The sequence below is a fragment of the Haliotis rufescens genome, unplaced genomic scaffold, assembly GCF_023055435.1.
Source record: "Haliotis rufescens isolate VD_foot unplaced genomic scaffold, xgHalRufe1.0.p SCAF_17, whole genome shotgun sequence".
NCBI lineage: Eukaryota > Metazoa > Mollusca > Gastropoda > Lepetellida > Haliotidae > Haliotis > Haliotis rufescens.
This window is the reverse complement of record NW_025963857.1, coordinates 4,582,379-4,603,177: the sequence shown is the minus strand read 5'-3', so window position 1 is coordinate 4,603,177 and position 20,799 is coordinate 4,582,379. Positions and strand designations below refer to the sequence as shown.

The window sequence follows — 20,799 nt, the reverse complement described above, 5'->3', positions numbered from 1 at the left end:
TTGTGGGTATTCAAGCCTTGGCATGACGGGTGAAGGCTTTAACCCCATCGCCCCTTTTGACTTAAAAATAATGCTAGCTTTGCTCGCGAAAAATTTGATTTGATGATACACAGGCATGACACTGTGGGCACAATGGTCTAATATTGGCACAGTGGTCTCATTGGTACTGTGGTCTAATATGGGCACTGTGGTCTAATTTGGGCACTGTGGTCTAATTTGGGCACTGTGGTCTAATATGGGCACTGTGGTCTAATATGGGCACTGTGGTCTAATTTGGGCACTGTGGTCTAATTTGGGCACTGTGGTCTAATATGGGCACTGTGGTCTAATTTGGGCACTGTGGTCTAATTTGGCATCCTGCTCATCTTGAACTATGGAGAACATGACATAATTTTGGTGATCTCCATGACCTTTTCCCATGGTTCTGAGAATCTGAGTATCCAGAATCTGGATCCTGACGTCGACTCTCTCCAGAGTGTTAAACATTGTACCCATAAAGGAACCTAGATTTCCTGTGGTAACAGTTCAAAGAGTAATATGGTGAACTTGCTCTCCCTCCAGACTGGTGGGTGACGTGTTGGCGTGCACGGCCTTCCTGTCCTACTCGGGGCCCTTCAACCAGGACTACCGGAGCCTGCTCAACAAGGAGTGGATGAAGGAGATGAAGACGAGGAAGATCCCGTACTCCGCCAACCTCAACACCACCACCATGCTCACAGACCCTACAACGGTATGTACGAGAACAACCTGAATTTTCAATCATTAGGGGCAGGAGAGTTCCACTGGTTTTAGGTGTGAAGAGTTGTGCCCCTTAGATGTACCTGAATATGGTGGTCATGGGTTTTGTTCCAAGATTTGCTCTGATTATCATCCTTGGTTTATCAGCACCATGTCATCAGTGTCGTAAGGGCAGTAAATGTTTTCTTGCCTGTTTCGACTTCAGGCTTTCCTCTCACATTATGTCGACACACTATCATATAAAATGGGCATCATTCGTTAGTGAAAACTATCACCCAACTTATTGGTAACAGAATGAAAGTATACAATGAAAAATTATCTTTCCAGTTTTGATATAATTTCCTTCTTCAGCTCAAATGGATGATTGACAATTATGGCTGATGATCACTGATACAAATGCAAACAATTTATTGAAGTATCTGTGAACCGAGATGTTTCCTGTTTCATTTCAAACAGTATTGCCTTAGTAAAGCAAATCTTCAGTGATAAGAAGAAATGCCTACTTCTCTACCCAAATGTTTAGCGTCAAAGTGATTTCATTTGTAAATGCTGTTGTTTATCCCGTTGTAAATTCCTGTTTATATTCCTGTGTTTATTCTTGTTGTGTTGTTTCTCGACACCAGGTGGCTGAGTGGAATCTCCAGGGGCTCCCCAACGACGAGCTGTCAGTCCAGAACGGTATCATCGTCACCAAGGCGGCTCGCTACCCTCTGCTCATCGACCCCCAGGGCCAGGGCAAGATCTGGATCAAGAACAGGGAGGCCAAGAACGAGCTGCAGGTGAGTCAGAAGTTACTCTGGACGGTTGGAGGTAGGAACGTAGAAGTCTATAGGTCAGACTTGTAACTTGTTGTGATGATGTTGCCATGTGTGAAGCAGACATGAACAATGCTATCCTACAGACATCTGCTTGTTTTACAAAACTTTTACATTCCAGTAATGGGTGAGTGAGTATGGTTTTATGCTGCTTTTAGCAATATTACCGCAATATCAAGGCGGTAGACACCAGAAAAAGGCTTCACTCATTTTACCCATGTGGGGAATCGAACCTGGGCCTTCGGTGTGGTGAGTGAATGCTTTGACCACTAGGCTACCCCACCACCCCTCATTAATGAAAAAATACATCGTCAAATTGAGTTGTGCCAAAGAGTTGATTGCTAAGATTATGAATAAGTGAGAGTGAGTGAACCTTAGTCTTTGGCAGGACAAACAAATACTTTAACCACGAGTCTACAGCACCACCCCTCTACTACAACTATCAAACTGATGACATGAGTAAACGACCCGTGAAGATTCCGGGGTAGAATAGGTCTTCAGCAACCCATACTTGCCGTAAAAGGCGACTATGCTTGTCGTAAAAGGTGACTAACGGGATTGGGTGGTCAGGCTCGCTGACTTGGTTGATACATGTCATCGATCCCAATTGCGTGGATCGATGCTCATGATGTCAATCACTGGATTGTCTGGTCCAGACTCGATTATTTTACAGACCGCCGTCATATAGCTGGAATATTGCTGAGTGCGGTGTTAAACAACAAACAAACAAACAAACATGAGTAAACAAATGCGACAATTACTACATGCATCAGATACAAGATGATCTGTAAAAATACTTTGTTCTTATTTTGCAGATAACATCCTTGAATCACAAGTATTTCCGTACACATCTTGAAGACTCCATGTCCCTGGGGAGACCACTGCTTCTTGAAGACGTGGCAGAAGAGCTTGACCCTGCCCTTGACAATGTCCTTGAGAAGAACTTCATTAAGGTGGGGTCAACCCTGAAGGTGAAGGTTGGAGACAAAGAGTGTGACATCATGAAGGGCTTCACGCTCTACATAACAACGAAGCTGCCCAACCCTGCCTACACTCCTGAGATATCGGCCCGAACTTCCATCATTGATTTCACTGTCACCATGAAAGGCCTGGAGGACCAGCTCCTAGGACGTGTCATCCTCACAGAGAAAGTGGTTAGTGTTCCTCTGTGTGATGTCATGACAGATTAACGGAAGTAATATGACAACATTTGTTGTCCTTTAAGTTCTTTTCAGGGTAAATTTCTTGTTTTTTGGACAAGTCTATGTTAAATTTAACAAACTCCATACCCCCCCTAAAATTAAATACAATTTTTATTGAAATTGATTTGTATACAATTTTGTTAAAGCTTTTATATCAAGACTTTATTTTAGGAAATTAACATTCTGCTCAAAACTGGCAACATGTAGTGAATAAATACATCATCATATTGTCTTGTGCCAAAAAGTTGATTACTAAGATTACGAGTGAGTCAGTGAGGGTGTGAGTGGGTATGGTTTTATGCCGGCAGAGCTACAGATAAGCTACGTATTTGTGTAAAGTACTCCACAAAAATATTCAAAACCCAATTACTTTCAATTATCTTGCGTAAAACACATGCATTAAACGAAAAACTCAAATGTATAAAAACAGTACGTGTAAATACCCAAAGCTTTTTCAGCATGCATACAACAGAGCTAATTACCGAAACACAATTATGAGTTAATTTACTTTCTGACATTGTTCTGAGTCAAGCCTGTATATTTAGTATAGTTATACATCTTAAACATTATTTCATTTTTTTTAAATCTCAAAATGTTCACTAATTTTGGGAAAACCCCAATAGAGTGATGAATGGATGAGTGAAATAATATTGGTTACCCAATGCAAAATGTTATAACCCAATTAAAATAGAAACCCTAGAGTAAAAAAAAAAGAAGGTTATCTGGAGCTCTGTGCCACCTTTAGCAATGTTCCAGCAATATCACGGCGGGAGACACCAGAAATGGGCTTCACAAGTTGTACCCATGTCAGGAATCGAACCCAGATCTTTGGCAGGATGAGCGAATTAATTATTAAAGTTTGCCTCCTACTTTCTGTCCCAGGTTATTATAGGCTATGGTAGTTTCTGTCTGGTCAAATCAGGAGAGCAAGTTATATATACTTCAAGATTATTTTTTATTACCATTGCGTTTCCATTCTGTATGTGACAGAATGTATTAGTTCCAAGTTATGACATGGTGAGAAAATACATGTCTTTGATTGGGTCCTTTGTTGTGAATACTACTCATTCATTTTATAAATTTTGTTTATCGAAATTGAATTTTTAAGTGTACGTTTATATTGACACGTGACTTTGTCGCCTCCAGGAGCTGGAGAGTGAACGAGTGAAGCTGATGGAGGAGGTGACGGCCAACAACAAGAAGATGAAGGAGCTCGAGGACAACCTGTTGTATCGCCTCACCAGCACACAGGTGGGAAAACGAGTCAGCATGAAGATCCGGGGTAGAATAGGTCTTCAGCAACCCATGCTTTCCGTAAAAGGCGACTATGTTTGTCGTAGGAGGCGACTAACGGGATCGGGTGGTCAGGCTCTCTGTCTTGGTTGATGCATGTCATCGATCCCAATTGCGTGGATCGATGCTCATGATAACAATCACTGGATTGTCTGGTCCAGATTCAATTATTTACAGACCGCCGCATATAGCTGGAATATTGCTGAGTGCGGCGTTGTACAACAAACCAACCAACCAGTGAGTCAGCAATGGGCTGTCCTGCTTCTCAATGTGGGCTTCATGATACATGATGCTCTCAACTTGCGAGGTGAGGATCTCCAATGTCTCCAGTTTTCATCTATATTACCAGGCACAGGAGACCTGGGGGTCAAAGATTAGTTTGCTGTGTGGAGTTGTACCCCTTCCCTATGCCAGGATACGCTGGTATTTATTTGAATCCATGATTTGACCCTTTTGTGATCAGCACTATACTGTGCTTGCGGATTTCATCAAAGATGTAAAGATCTGTCACCTGCATCACTGCATCAATTTTCCTCATGGTTGAATTGACATGCCGTGATATTACTGCAATGTGTTCAAAGCACTGTCAAAATCCTTCAGTGGTTTGGGGGAAATGCTTGAGTTATAAATCACTGTACTGTGCATATACAAAACTGACCGCCTCTGTGGCCTTGTAGTAGAGCGTCTGCTCGGGGATCCCTGGCTGCGTCATACCAAAAGATGTTAAAAGATGGTACCTATTGTTACCCTGCCTGGCACTCGGCATTATGAGACTAAAACAAGGACTGGTCGGCTCAGAGTCAGTACACTGTGTCTGAGTGAGGTATTCATGTTAAACTGAGGCATGGTTTCTCAGTGGGCATTATTCCTGACAAGTACAAACATGTGCATACACACATGCAATAATCTTGGATGCTGCATGAAACCCCATTTCACTTCATCTTCAATTACACTACAAGATAGGACTGCATGGACCATCCACAGGTCTGATATAAATGTAACACTTGTATTTTAGGGTTCCCTGGTCGATGATGAAGACTTGATCAATGTGCTGAATGTCACAAAGACCACATCACAAGATGTCCGCCAGAAGCTTCAGATCGCAGAGGAGACAGAGCTGAAGATCAACACTGCCCGAGAAGAGTTCCGTCCTGTGGCCACTAGGGGGAGTATCTTGTACTTCTTGATTGTAGAGATGAGTCTCGTCAACGTCATGTACCAGACATCCCTACGACAGTTCCTCAACATTTTTGACATGTCCATGAAAAAGTGAGTCTACATTCGTACTGTCAGCTGATTATGTGTATTGAACGACCTTGTATTCAAATAATCAGAGAGTTGCTTACCGGGTCAGGAAAGTGACATTCTGAATGTGTTTTCTAATCATGCAACCTCGAAAAATATAACACAGGGTATTCTGACAGTTACAGGCTTTATGGCTGAATCCATACAATCTAGGGAATCTATTAGCCATTCCAGAAGGTTCTTTTGTTCAGTTTGCAAATATTTGATCGAGAATTTATCAAAATATGTTTCGAAGCATAGTTGTCAGTTTGAAACTAGTGACGTAAAATATGAGAAAGTTGCCTTCTGATTGGCTAATGGTGATTTTTTTTCAGTCATTCTATTGATCAGTCAAAGTTTGCGAAAGGTCAGTCTGATGTGACCCGTAATGGGATGTCCTCAGATCTTTGTTTAGCGGTAGCGAGAATTAAGATCTGTCTCTAATGAGATTGGGGAATATGATTGAATCAGTCATGGTGTGTATGTGACTAACAATGCTTCTTCACTCCTTTCTTTGATCTGGATTATTATCGTCTCCTGGCTAATCAGTCTGTCTCTAATCCTTTCTTTATCTTTTTTCAGGTCACAAAAATCTCCCATCACACAGAAGAGAATCACCAACATCATCGAGTACATGACGTTTGAAGTTTTCAAGTATGCGGTACGTGGTCTGTATGAGACAGACAAGATGACCTTCACCTTGCTGTTGGCTCTGAAGATTGACCTTCATTGCACCAAGATCAAGCATGAGGAGTTCTCCACACTTATCAAGGGTAAGTACCGCCACGTTCCTGTTCCATTATGGCTGTCTATTCCTTTGGGACACGATTAGTCATAGATTAAGATTAAGACAAGATTAAGCTTGAGGCATTCTCCACACTTATCAAGTGTTAGTACTTGCACATTCCTGTTCCATTATGGCTGTCTATTCCTTTGGGACATGATTAGCCATAGATTATGATTAAGACAAGATTAAGCTTGAGGCATTCTCCACCTTATCATGGGTCATATACCATCTGTCAATGATGAAGGTGGCCAAGCGGTCTAAGTCATAGATCAAGATGAGGCGTTCTCCACCTTATCATGGGTCGTGTACCATCTGTCATTGATATGAGTGGCCTAGTGGACTAGGGAAAATTTGCACCCAATAGCCATGCCAAGATCTGCTGGCTGTTGGTTCATCCCAGGGTTTCCTGAAAGATATCACAAGACACAAGGTCATGGCAGATTTAGTCATCCTACGTTCAGTTTGAATGAATATGCCTGAAATAACATTGTCTGATAATTGTGCAAACTTAAATATTTGACCTTTTTCTGCAAAGCACTTGTGACAGTCAGACCACTGGGATTACTTTGTGGAATGGGGTGAGGGCAGTTTGTCAATAATTTTGGGTGTCATTGGACTAGATCCCAAATTCTAACCGTCATTCTATCAATGATTGGAAAGGTACTCGATGTGTCGATGGCGTTCACTATGAGTGAGTGAGTATGGTTTTACGCTGCTTTTGGCAATATTCCAGCAATATCACGGCGGGGGACACCAGAAATGGGCTTCACACATTGTACCCATGTCGGGATTCGAACCCGGGTCTTCGGCGTGACGAGCGAACGCTTCAACCACTGGGCTACCCGACCGCCCCCGCGTTCACTATGATCTTCCTCTTGCAGGTGGTGCCTCCCTGGATCTGAACGTGGTTCAGCCGAAGCCTCACAAGTGGATCATTGACCTGACCTGGCTGAACCTGGTGGAGCTGAGCAACCTGCACCAGTTCTCCGGGATCCTGGAACAGGTAGGTGCAGTATTTCCTTCATCAGACAAGGCCGTGTCGATTCCTGGTCAGGATAGGTCCCTGAATTCTCATTGCTTGTCAGAAGAGGTGAATCCTTTCAACTGGAGGGTGAGACTTGGTGACTTGTTGATGGTGTATCGTCTGACCCTGATGTCTTGGGATGATGCTCATTATAACATGGTTCAGACTCAGTTGTGTAAGGCCAATCTCATTAATATCAGATCTTAGTTCTCGCTATCGCTAAACATCCCATTACGGGTCACGTTAGAGCGACCTTTCATCCGACCAATCAAAGCGTCGCTTACCAGATCGTGAAAGTGAATTGTGTTTTCTAATCATGCAACCTCGAAAATGTTAACACGGGGTATTCCGAACGACAGTTACGACCCATACGAAGGGATTGCATAGTACGTGGGGGAAGCACTGCCATACAATCTCAACCATATATTAGACATTCCTGGAATGTTCGTTTGTTCAGTTTTCAAAATCTTTATTGAGAACTGTGTCAACATATCTTTCAAGTGTAGTCTGAAATGGAAGTCGCCAGGTTGAAACGAGTGCCGTTAAGCTCGAGAAAGCTGCTTTTTCATCGCTGATGTCGACCTCTTGTTAGTCATTTCAGTGGTTGGTCAAAGTTCGCGAAAGGTCGTTCTGACGTGACCCGTAATGGGATGTCCTCAGATCTTTGTTTAGCAGCAGCGAGAACCTAGATCTGATTTCAATGAGATTGTGATACTGCTGACTTCAGGGTTAATAGACACAAAATATTTCTTCAGACCACTGTACACTGGTGGAATCATGGAAGAAACATATTGCTAGGAGCTGCTCACTCACTCACTCACTAATACGTCAATCAGTGTACTGTTGTATCATCACCACCACTAATTCCTAACCATTCACGAATATAATCATGTCTACAGGTAACTCGTAATGAGAAACAATGGCATCAGTGGTTCGACAAAGATGCTCCCGAGGAGGAGGTGATCCCCGACGGCTACAACAACTCACTGGACGTGTTCCGACGTCTGCTGCTGGTGAGGTCATGGTGTCCAGACCGGACACTGTCCCAGGCCAAGAACTACATTGGAGACACCCTGGGACAGAAGTATGCCGAGGGGGTGATCCTGGACATCGAGAAAATGTGGGAAGAGAGCGTCTGCCGCACGCCCATGGTGTGTCTGCTGTCCATGGGGTCAGATCCCACCAACAACATTGAGGCACTGGCCAAGAAGTTCAGGCTAGGTAAGGAGACTCCCATCATTATGCATGTGGAATGACCTTTACAAACATGAAATTGAAATTGAACTGGAAATTTAAAAAAAGTTTCCATGAGGATGGTAAATCTTAGCCTATAACAAAATTTCATGGGTGGAAAGTTTAAACTTGGCTGACGTTTTACTGATGAAGTCTTGGCCAACTACATTGCCAAGGGAGCATTATATTCGCCACTAAGATAACAAACATATGGTTGATTATTCACTCCTGAACCACCTCTCTCGCTCCAAGTGCTATCTCTACACGTGTTTGTATTCCTCTCACAGAGTACAGGGCTATATCCATGGGTCAGGGACAGGAAGTCCACGCCCGCCGCATGATGGCACAAGGGACCCAGAATGGTGGCTGGCTTCTGCTGCAGAACTGTCATCTCAGTCTGGACTTTGTGGAAGAGGTGATGGACACCATCATGGAGACCGAGAACATTCATGAAGAGTTCCGCCTGTGGGTCACAACCGAGGTCCACCCCAAGTTCCCAATCAGCTTCCTCCAGGTGAGACTTTGACTGGCCTTACTGATTCTTACTGACCTTAATTTCTTGACTGACCTTGAGATCCTTACTGATCTTGATTTCTTGACTGACCTTGATTTCTTGACTGACCTTGATTTCTTGACATACCTTGAAATTCTTACTAACCTTGAGATCTTGACTGGCCTTGAGATCCTTACTGATCTTGAAATCTTGACTGACCTTGAGATCCTTACGGACCTTGAGATCTTGACTGACCTTGAGATCTTGACTGACCTTGCGTTCTGCCATCTGGATATTGGAAAAGAGGCTGTTGAAGTTTGTTGGTTTCACTGTTTAGTCATATCTTACATTATATTTTGTCATAGAAGAATAATTAATAACATTAGCACAGAAGAAGTAACTATTTTGTTGCAACTCACAAACAAGTTGCAAATAATCCTTCATTGTCGATAACCTCTATGAACCCTCTAACAGGTAGCCATCAAGTTCACCATGGAGCCGCCGCAGGGCATCAAGGCGGGGCTGAAGCGAACCTACGCCAGTATGACCCAGGACTATCTGGACATCTCCAACATGCCGCAGTGGAAGCCGATGCTGTACGGCGTCTCCTTCCTCCACACCACGGTGCAGGAACGCAGGAAGTTCGGCCCGCTTGGATGGAACATACCGTACGAGTTCAACGCCTCGGACTTCAACGCTAGTGTGCAGTTTGTCCAGAACCATCTTGATGACATGGACATAAAGAGGGTAAGTTGCGATGTTATGTTAGGCCAGGCTTTTTTATTTTTAGGATAACGCATTTTTCAGCCCAAAGTCCAGGGTTGGAGGAGGGAAAAAAGAAAAGAAAAAAAAAGCCAGAATGCAGAATGCATACTTTATGAACATATTCTGTGCTCAAAAGACCGCCATTTGTGATGATAAAGCCCCTTGTAACAATAAAAATTCTATCACTTACAACACGGGCAATTGTCAAGGGAGGCTATTCATGTTCGGCTCGAGATCAACAAAGATCAATTATGTATCTCTTTACTAGTTTACAACGGTAAATTCATGTGTTTTTAACTAAAAGGTGATGAGAACAAATAAAATAACTGACTACGCGGCTATCGGCGGGGGATGGAAAAAAGGAAATCTGATTTATTTATTTTTTACATTTTCTAAAAAATTAGGTTCGGAGGGCCCGTAATCCGAAAAATATAAAACATGAAGTAACATGTCCAAAATTGATGTAGTTTCAAGTCCCAACTGAAGACACTTTTTCAAGATAATGTGTGACATATACCAGTCTCAGACACGTCAGACAAGACTCTCTAACTGGGTCTCTGATAAGGTTTCCAAGACTGTGACAATTTCTTCTCCATGTGAAGTGCTGTTGAGCAGTGTTTGCAGGAATTTCTACTGTGTAAACAAATATTTGTATGTACATGTATGTATATTTTGTTCACAGGGGGTCAATTGGACTTGCACTCGCTACATGCTTGGTGAGATCCAATATGGCGGTCGAGTCACAGACGACTTCGACAAGCGCCTCCTGAACACTTTCTGCAAGGTTTGGTTTGGGGAGAACATGTTCACTCCAAACTTCAACTTCTACAAGGGCTACGTCATCCCCAAGTGCTCCAAACACAACGAATATATGGAGTACATCAACAACCTGCCCATCAAGGACACTCCTGAGGCCTTCGGACTTCACAGCAACGCTGACATCACGTATGTTGAGAACATTAGTCAATTCTGCCAGTTATATACATACTATTTTGTAACTATTGCAAGGTAAGCTTTACATTATAGCAATCGTTTCATCATCTTCCAGAGGTAAGTGAGTTATTTGACATAAAAATCCAGTTTCCACACTTGCTGAACGAGGCTGGAATTTCCAGGTTCAATTGTAGCGCCACCAGTGGCTATTACGAGTTATGTCCCTTCTATGTCCCTCTTGCTGAGCAAACAGATTCCACCTCTCATATCACTTGCATTTGCTTCAAACAAAATGGCGGCTTCTGGTCAAGACGATCTGATCAATACAGATCTATATTGTAATAAAACGGGTCTTACCTCGCTAGGTGCATCAGATCATGTGATCACCTTGATTAAAGCATGTAATGATTTGGAAAATATCTGTCAACGCCAAGTTGGCGGTACACATGCTTTGCAAATCGTGCAGTCGACCAAAATCTGATCGTTTAAATCCACATTGTTCATGAATCAGATATCTAGTTCGTTGCACGATTTTGATTGGAATATGCATAGACTCGTTAGTCCAGCCTAGTTCAGTTAGGGTGGGAACTGGACTTTTATCGTTAGTTAACGCCCTTGCCTCGGGCAGATGTCGTTTCATTTGGTTGGGCCTTAGCTTCATTATATATAATATTAAAGTGCATGGATAAAATGTGTTTTCGGAAAAAAACCATTTTGTATTTTTGTTACAACTTTCAAATCAAACCTGAAACTATGTTTCCTTGTGTATCTTCACATTATGACCTACTAGATATGTGAAACAAAAGTTGGTTTGGCCTACTTGACATACACATTGTTACATACTTTTAGAGTTGTCTTTAGTTGGTAGACATGACCATGAGGGTTTGTGTACATATTTTGGTTGTAAATATAACTTAGTGTTGCTTGATCAAATTCAGCTGTTAGCTGTGACAACTGAAATTTTTCGTGCAGTGAAAAGAGTGTTTTTTTTCGCACTGCCAGTTGATATTTTGATAGTGTTCAGTTTGGAAAAGGTGATACACTGTATCATTCCCTCTGATACACGAGACAAGGACATTGTGCGACACATCCTGGGTGTCCCTGGCGGTGCTAAAAGGGATGTAAAATCAGATACACTGCATATTGTCTGTCATATCTGAAATATGAAATAGATAATGTGTTTATTATTATACCCCGCCACAAAGTGGAAGGGGGATATAGGAATGGGTGCTGTCCGTCTGTCCTTCCGTTCTTCCATCCATTCATCACGTTTCATTTTCGGAGCAGAACTAAAAAACCATGAGAGATATCTTAACCAAACTTAACACACAGATAGGTCTAGTGGTCAACTGGTGCTTTTGATAGTTTGGGATTTTTAAAAAAATTATTTTTTTAGTTTCCATGGCAACGACTTTGACTTAGACTGAAAATGGTGGTAGTGCTCCACATAACCAGACACGTCATATTGGCGGGGGATATGAGTATTTCATGCTTTTTAAAATATTTTCGGACACGTTCCATAACACGGAACCAAGCGTGAATGTTAACATGGTTGCCCTCTCCTGCAGCTACCAGAGCAAGACAGCCTCCAACATCCTGGACACGATCCTCCAGATTCAACCCAAGGACAGCAGCGGCGGCACGGGGGAGACCCGCGAGTCCATCGTCTACCGCCTCTGTGACGACATGTTGGACAAACTACCGGCTGACTACATACCGTTCGAGGTCCAGAACAGACTCCAAAAGATGGGCATCCTGCAGCCCATGAACATCTTCCTGAGGCAGGAGATTGACAGGATGCAGAAAGTCATCACGTTGGTGCGCCTGACCTTGACCGACCTCAAGTTGGCCATTGACGGCACCATCATCATGAGTGAGACTTTGAGAGATGCCCTGGACTCCATGTATGATGCCAGGATTCCCAAGGCGTGGCAGAAGGTGAGTGCAGTTTCAGGAGGAAATTTATGAATGCTACTAACACATCTACTTCTAAGGCTAACAAAATAAAAGAATTTGTTCTCAGGCAATGGCTATTGAAAATATAGTGTGGGTGGGCATTTTTTTTATTTGTGTTGCTCAAACTAGTATGTAACCAAATACACTGTTGGGAAAGGGCCTCTCCTCATATATGTATTCCTTGTAATCCTCTCTATATTGGATCACATTGTGTATAGATATTGTAGCATTTCACTGCCGGGGTCGTGTGGTCGAGACTCAGAATTTGTATATACTACTCAAAAGAAGTCAAGGAACACTGATTCTCATGGCATGACAGATTAACTATTGTCGTCTGAAAGAATTGGGTGTTCTTAAACTTCTTTTGAGTAGTAGGGGGCTCGTCACGCCAAAGACCCGGGTTCGATTCCTCAGATATGTACAATGTTTTGAAGCCCATTTTCCGGTGTTCCCCGGTGTGACATTGCTGGAATAATGCTTAAAGTGGCATAAAACCATACTCACTCTTTGAGTAGTAGCCAGGTAGACGTACAAAAAAATATTTGGCACTGATTATGTATTGTTCGGTATAGAAAATTCATTGGTGTACATGTAATTTTCAAAAGGGTTGTTCCCTTGCATCCCCTGACTCTGCCTATGATCATGTGACCTAGCTATGATCATGTGACCTAGCTATGATCATGTGACCTTGCTTTCTCAGATATCCTGGGACTCCAGCACTCTGGGTTTCTGGTTCACGGAGCTCATCGACCGCAACAGTCAGTTCAACACCTGGTGTTTCGATGGCCGACCACACACGTTCTGGATGACCGGCTTCTTCAACCCACAGGGATTCCTCACAGCCATGCGACAGGTCAGAACAAAATGATACAAATATTTAGTGGTTCCTTTCTTTCAATTCTGTATATGAGAATGATCAATTTCGGAGTTGACTGAATAACGATAGAATTGCATCATAGCAGGTTGATTTATATCTCATTAAAATCATATCTTCTAGCTCGCTTACACTATACAAAGGACATCCCATTACAGGTCTTGTCAGAATGATCTTTCGTAAGCTTTGACTGACCAATGAAATGACTACCAACATTTGCCATTCAGAAAGCAGCTTTCTCAAGCTTTACGGCGCCAGTTTACAACTGGTGACTTCCATTCTATACTACCCTTTGAAAAATGTTGATTCAAAATTTGAAAATGGAACAAAAGAAATTTTCTAAATGACTATAATAGATGGTTAAGAATGTGTGGCAGTTCTTACCATGGTCTGTGGAAAGTCTCTCTTTTTTAAATGTTTATCCCACAAGAGCAAGAGATAGACGATTTTGATGGAATCTGTCGTATAGCCCAATACTGTCGTTCGAAACAACACATGTTAATCTTTTCAAGGTTTCCATGATTAAAAAACACTATCCGACTGTCACTTTCCCTATGTGGTGAGCAAAGTTCTGATTGGTTGATTGATTGGATGAGATGTTGTTCCGATGTGACCTGAACTTGAGGTCTGATGTAAATGAGATTGGTGTCATGACTGACTGAGGTCTGATGTAAATGAGATTGGTGTCATGACTGACTGAGGTCTGATGTAAATGAGATTGGTGTCATGACTGACCGAGGTCTGATGTACATGAGATTGGTGTCCTGACTGACTGAGGTCTGATGTACATGAGATTGGTGTCATGACTGACTGAGGTCTGATGTAAATGAGATTGGTGTCATGACTGACTGAGGTCTGATGTAAATGAGATTGGTATCATGACTGACTTAGTCACTCTTCACTGTTGCAATAGATTAGCCAAGTAGATAGTGTGTTTGCCTTTGCTGGGGATTCAGGTCCAAGTTTAATTCTATGTTAAGGTTTGGTTCTCCATCAAATATAATGTTTTGCAAAGTAATTAATTTTGACATGAATATATATTTGCTCAAATTATTCACAGGAATTATTAACTGTCTGTATTATCAAATACATAATCATTACAAAAGAAACGTGAATACCATACATGTCGGTTAATATATGACGAATTAATCACATTCAAGAGATATTAGATTGGTTCAATGCACAAACGACCATACTTTTATGTTGTGTGAATCGTCGCTCATGAACGCATCACGTCATGTTATAGATCCATGACTTGACATGCACCATTGTCTCGTGCAGGATTAGCATGTAAAGTTTGGAAATCACGTGCAGCATATCGTGATATGAACCAAGACATGCTGGGGCAACACTTGACTGATTGTTAGTTTTGTCATTAGGTGGTACACATTGGAAACATCTCTTCTTAACATACATACTTCTCAATATGTTTCTATGGTTCCCGTTTCTTTTGGTGGGGAGTACAATGTATATTTGAATTTTGTGTGAAGGGAAGTAAACACTATTAACACGTCACCTCTGTCTACAGGAAGTGACACGCGCTCACAAGGGATGGGCCTTGGACACCGTCATCCTCCATAACGACGTCACCAAGTACAACCGGGATGATGTCACTCAGCCACCAACAGAGGGCGTGTACGTGTACGGCCTGTACCTAGAGGGGGCTGGCTGGGACCGGAGAGGAAGCAAGCTCATTGAACCCAAGCCCAAGGTGCTATTCGAGCAGATGCCAGTCATCCACATCTACGCCATCAACAGCACGTCCGGGACAACTGATGCACGCATGTACTATTGTCCTATCTACAAGAAGCCACAGCGTACAGATCTCACGTACATCGCCGGCGTCATCCTGAAGACGAACCAGCCGCCAGATCACTGGGTGTTGCGTGGTGTGGCGCTCCTGTGTGACATCAAATAAAGGAACATTCATGTCAGCAGACTTTTCATTTTGAGAAAAAATTGATCCACTTTGTGATCTGAGTTTACAACTTCAAAATATTGTGAATAGCCCTAGTTTAAGATTTACCATATTTCTTATTATATTTTCCATTTTTGGAAAATGGTCTTGATTCACATATGTTTAAAGTATTGCCTTGCTTTGCTTAGAAAGCATTTATATCAAACTCTATTGATAGAATCAACTTCTTTGTTATGACATTTTTTTGTCAAAAAGTACAATTTGTTTGGAACAATGTTACCGTATGTGAGTTCCTGGACACAATCGACAGCTGATTGTGTTGCTGTTGAATTGCCTTTAGCCGGTGTAGAATTGAATCAATGTAACAACTGGTTATAATGGAAATGCTTTAACTTCTCGTCATGATGAAAATGTGACGGATTAAAAAACTACATGCACAAACTATTGCATGGTATTTGTATTCAGATCATCAAAATTATACTAAATAAAGCAGCCAGTTTCTATGTATAATATTTCTTAAATCGATAATAGCCTTTCAAAAAGGCTGGGTTTCTGAACTGATCAGAAAATATTGCCTTTTGTCTTCATAGTCCGTCCATGTTTCATTGCACAAACATTCTTCTATTGTGATGAATTTTGATTAGCAGTCATCAGTCAAGTATCCGTGATAAAAAATAAAATGTTTTAAATATCTTGTGTATATTTATTTGGAACCATCCATTGTTTCCACTGTCAGTATTTCTTGAAGCCCCTCCACACTGTGATAAAACATTTATACACTCACCATGTGTTTAGCTGGTAGATATGTTGTAATAAAGATAGTGCTTCTACTCAGGAGTGGTATGTATGTTATTACATGCAGTACATAGTAGAGCAATGTACTAACACGTGCATACCCACACAGTATAGCATCTGTGTGTTTGTTATATTTTATTAACAGGCAAGACCATTTTGTCTTCTCTTTCATGGATAAGCCTTCACTTGAAGTTAAGGTGAAAAAATATTTGATCAAAATGTGTTCAATTAAGTTTTTATTTTTTTGGTTCAATTTGAATTGTAAGGTTTTTCATTAAATATTAAAGATGACCTGATTTTTTATAATTATGTTTTAAGACCTTAAAACTAGAAACAAAAATTGTTCTTGCCTGACCATTATTGAATAATATTTCAGATGTGTAGATATAATTAGGTGATGACTATCCATAGCATTTACATTTCTCGTAGTGATTGTATTACAACTTATTGCAATAATATCCAGAGTAGTGATATTTATTCGGCATTTGTAATAACAGATTTTCCAAACAGTATTTCAGTTTTAGGTAACTTCAGTATTCAACCTGACGTGATGAAGCTCCTAGTCCAGAGTTGTCTCCCTTTGCTGTATTCCTCTAGGCTCCAACTCCAGAGTTGTCTCCCTTTGCTGTATTCCCTCCAGGATGTGTGTACAACGAACTGTGATAATGAAACTGTCTTCATTTAATTGGCTGATCTATTTTACTATTTATTGCCCTGTACAGAGTTGTTATTTCTTATACCTGTTTAGTTTCATCCTAATGCCCTATACTTCCATGTTTATTTTCTGTCTGAAGTTTATGGAATAAACTTTCATAACTTATGCTGTAAAGAATTCTTCTTCATCGTTTCAAGTGGTGACAGTCATTAACTAAGAATAATTCTGCTGGTCTGCAGTATCATAATGCTTTGATGGGTTGGGTTGCTTAAGATCAACTGTCACCCAGGTTTTCACAGGTTCATCTGTTGACCAACCTTAGGTACTCTCAGAACACTCGGGGCAGTGGGGTAGCCTAGTGGTTAAAGCATTTGCTCGTCACTCCCAAGTCCTGGGTTTGATTCCCCACATGAGTACAATGTGTAAAGCCCATTTCTGGTGTGCCCTGCCGTGATATTGTTGGAATATTGCTATAAGTGGCATAAAACCATGCTCATTCACTCAAAAGATGATCACTTGATCATGGTGACCTTGTTGGCTGATATGCCTGGAACACGAACACTTTAACCACTAGGCTACCCCACCGCCCCATTCATCTTCTGAAGATACCATGAATGAGGACAAGCATTTTTGGAGATCATTCTGTTGCAAAAGCTGGCCCAACTTTATGGAACTCTCTGTCACCTAACATAAGAAGTATCAAAGATGTGGAAACATTCAGGTCAATGCCAAAAATATCTGTCTTCAGTGAGTGAGTTGGATTTAACGCCGCTTTTAACAGTATTGCAGTTATATCACGGGGTGTCAGCTTGATGTGGGAGGAAAGCCCCAAGTGATGCAGGTCTCAGACGTTTACCACTTTGGTGAAACCCACAAGCACGGGTATGGTGCTGACAAACCTAGAAACATAATCGGGGCGAACTGGGATTCGAACCCACAATCATAGGTTTCTGGTGTGCCCAAGGGACGTAACCCTGCACAGCGAATCGCGGCGCCTTAGACGACTGGGCCATCCATGACCCCGAATCCTCCTAGAAACTGCTCCAATAAGTGCCCCCTGACCAACTACAATACCAATCTGTAAGTAATCTTTATAAACATTCCCTACAAAGACTGAAAAGTTACACGACAGTCCATAATTTCTCATGTATGTTGTATTTTTACATAAAACAGCAGCGAGGAAGGAGCATATAACTGCCTTGTAACAATTAAGTATCGAAAAACTTTTAGTTTCATCAATTATTAAACTAGTTCATCCACTTCTGCTCAATCTCTGAAAAAAGATTTGAGTCGTTGTGTAATAAGCCCTCCCCCCATATAAATTTTTTAAGCATTTATTAAGGCAAATATGGTGTACATTACACCAAAAGTCAGTAAGGGGCTGTTTTTCCATCACAAAAGATGCAACAGTGAGTGTAAGAAAGGACTTCAATTTATTCTGACATGAAAACATATCAAGCAAGCTTCATCTCCAAACAACAGTAAAATTTATAGTATAAAGTCAATTTGGTAAAAGTTCTTCTCATCACACCATATCATGCTATGACAAAAATCTTAATGTATGAAGAGCCTTGTTCTCAACAAAAACATTGGACCAAATGTAAGGCAAATTGACCACTCACCTCTGTTGATGCCCACCACCCACATGATACAGTGTTGTTATACTATAGTTGTGCAATAATCGAAAATGAAGCTACATTTGTGTTGACTGTCTGTGTGAAATACTTCACTTCATCATCCATATCATTAAGTATCATCAAGGGCACCAAGTCTGACCACCCGATCCTGTTAGTCGCCACTTATGACAAGCATGGGTTGCGGAAGACCTATTGTAACCCGGATCTTCACGGAGGGGATATCATGGTATATTACACTGACCATCTGATATCACATGGCGCCACATTCATATTACCGTATTCAACGTAATAAGTGCCCAGGGTGCTCTCAAAATTAGAAATAGGGTGCTCTTAGTAGAATATTATTTTGGTGGAAAAAAACCAGACTTGAAAGATAAATTTCATGGTTATGCTGAGAGCCTGAAATGTTTATGTACGACAGTTATATTTTCCAGAATTTTATTGCCCATAATTAAGGGTGCATATAGCACACCAGTGCGTATTATACGCGAATAAATTAGTCTTGTGTACATTGATCAATCGGAAGGGGTGCTAATTGGGATTGTTCACTAGCCAATATTTTAGCAAATGTCTCCGTGGGCGCTTATTAGAGGAGGGGGCTTATTACATCAAATACGGTATATTAATCATATATTGCCAGTATGTATTGATTGTGTTCTGTGGGATTGAAATAATTATGCCAGGTACAGAAGACTTACTGGTGCGAAATACTTCTACAAAAATAGTGTATTATTTGTTTGTTTGTTTGTTGTTTAAAACCACACTCAGCAATATTCCAGCTATATGACAAATAATTTGTAAATAATCATGTCTGGACCAGACAATCCAGTGATTGACATCACGAGGTCCACACAATTGGGATAAGATGACATGCATCAACCAAATCAGCGAGCCTGACCACCTAATCCCATTAGTTGCCTCTTACGACAAGGAAAGTCGCCTTTTACGGCAAGCATGGATTGCTGAAGACCTCTTCTAACCCAGATCTTCACAGGTATGTATGATACAAAGTCGCCTTTTACGGCAGGCATGGGTTGCTGAAGACCTCTTCTACCCCAGATCTTCACGGGTATGTATGATATACTACTCAACATGTGGTAGGGATACTGGGATATTTCATACTGTGACGTACCACAACGACAACAACTTACAGAACTGTGCAATCAACTTGGAATGAAGCTGCACATGCTGATTTCCATGGCAATATTAAATATTGACATGACAACATATGCAAGCAAACATGCAGTCAAGCTGAGTAGTGTATCATGATGAGAATAGGGGCCGGCCCCATGTATTCCCCCTCCCAGGTACCAGTATATATAGCATGACATGACATGACGTTTCCTACATTTTATGTTCACTTCAATCTAGAATACCACTTGTTGCTTTGTATGAGAAGGCATTGTCTACTTGTGTAAATATACAACTGAAAAGAAGGCCTTACTGTCCTAACACCATTAGTTGAACACGAGGGCATCTCTGGACATGGTCCTCCATTATCTGCCTGGCCCTGGACGAGGCAGCTACACTCTATCACATGCAAACACTTCGCGACCACATTCAGTCTCATTCTCAACTGCAGCCAAATGAAACAATCTCCCTCAAGTTTACATCGTCCATTGATTCAAAACAAATCTCAAATGCAAACACAGAAACATATATTGCCAGACTACAGAGGTTGCTCAGCAACAGTACAAACTAGGATACCATAGCAACAGTGCTCAGTAACAGTACATGCCAGGATGCCATGGCAACAGAGTGCTCAGCAACAGTACAAGCCAGGATACCATGGCAACAGAGTGCTCAGCAACAGTACAAGCCAGGATACCATGGCAACAGAGTGCTCAGCAACAGTACAAGCCAGGATACCATGGCAACAGAGTGCTCAGCAACAGTACAAGCCAGGATACCATGGCAACAGAGTGCTCAGCAACAGTACAAGCCAGGATACCATGGCAACAGAGTGTTCAGCAACAGTTCATGCCCATCTTCCTGAGGCCATAGAGATAACTGACTGGAAAAGTCCAGTTTCCATCCTTGCCAAACTAGGCTTGAATTTTTGGGCTTGGCGGTAGCGCCAGCAGCTGCTATTATGAGTTATGTCCCTTCTATGTCCCTCCTATTGACCAATCAGATTCCACCTCTCATATCACATGCATTTGCTTCAAACAAAATGCCAGTGCCCAGTGAAGACGATCTGATCGATAATCAAGATCTTGATTGTTATAAACAGGTCTTATTTCACAAAGTGCATCAAATCACATGAGCACCTTTATCAAAAATATGAAAAGATTTGGAATATGTATGTTGATGCCAAGTTGGCAGTACACATGCTTTGCAAATCCTGCAATCAACTGAAATCTGCACGGCAGTTTTCAAACCGGATGTCAATTTCCT

The 20,799-nt window shown here is 41.6% G+C and overlaps 1 protein-coding gene across 6 annotated transcripts in view; it reads left to right on the top strand.

The window, feature by feature from the left end:
* The window catches only part of LOC124144838 (dynein axonemal heavy chain 5-like), a 110,544-nt gene extending 93,605 nt beyond the window's left edge, over positions 1–16,939 (top strand). For all 6 annotated transcript variants that reach the window (XM_048397433.1, XM_048397434.1, XM_048397437.1 and 3 more), the window contains 14 exons: positions 562–730; positions 1,362–1,517; positions 2,369–2,707; positions 3,902–4,006; positions 5,064–5,317; positions 5,915–6,105; positions 7,001–7,122; positions 8,043–8,364; positions 8,664–8,890; positions 9,344–9,616; positions 10,317–10,579; positions 12,136–12,505; positions 13,224–13,376; positions 14,926–16,939. In XM_048397433.1, coding sequence (XP_048253390.1) covers positions 562–730; positions 1,362–1,517; positions 2,369–2,707; positions 3,902–4,006; positions 5,064–5,317; positions 5,915–6,105; positions 7,001–7,122; positions 8,043–8,364; positions 8,664–8,890; positions 9,344–9,616; positions 10,317–10,579; positions 12,136–12,505; positions 13,224–13,376; positions 14,926–15,315 — 3,334 coding nt within the window. In that variant the 3' untranslated portion in view covers positions 15,316–16,939. The remainder of the gene's footprint in view (positions 1–561; positions 731–1,361; positions 1,518–2,368; positions 2,708–3,901; positions 4,007–5,063; positions 5,318–5,914; positions 6,106–7,000; positions 7,123–8,042; positions 8,365–8,663; positions 8,891–9,343; positions 9,617–10,316; positions 10,580–12,135; positions 12,506–13,223; positions 13,377–14,925) is intronic.
* The last annotated feature ends 3,860 nt before the right edge of the window (positions 16,940–20,799 follow it).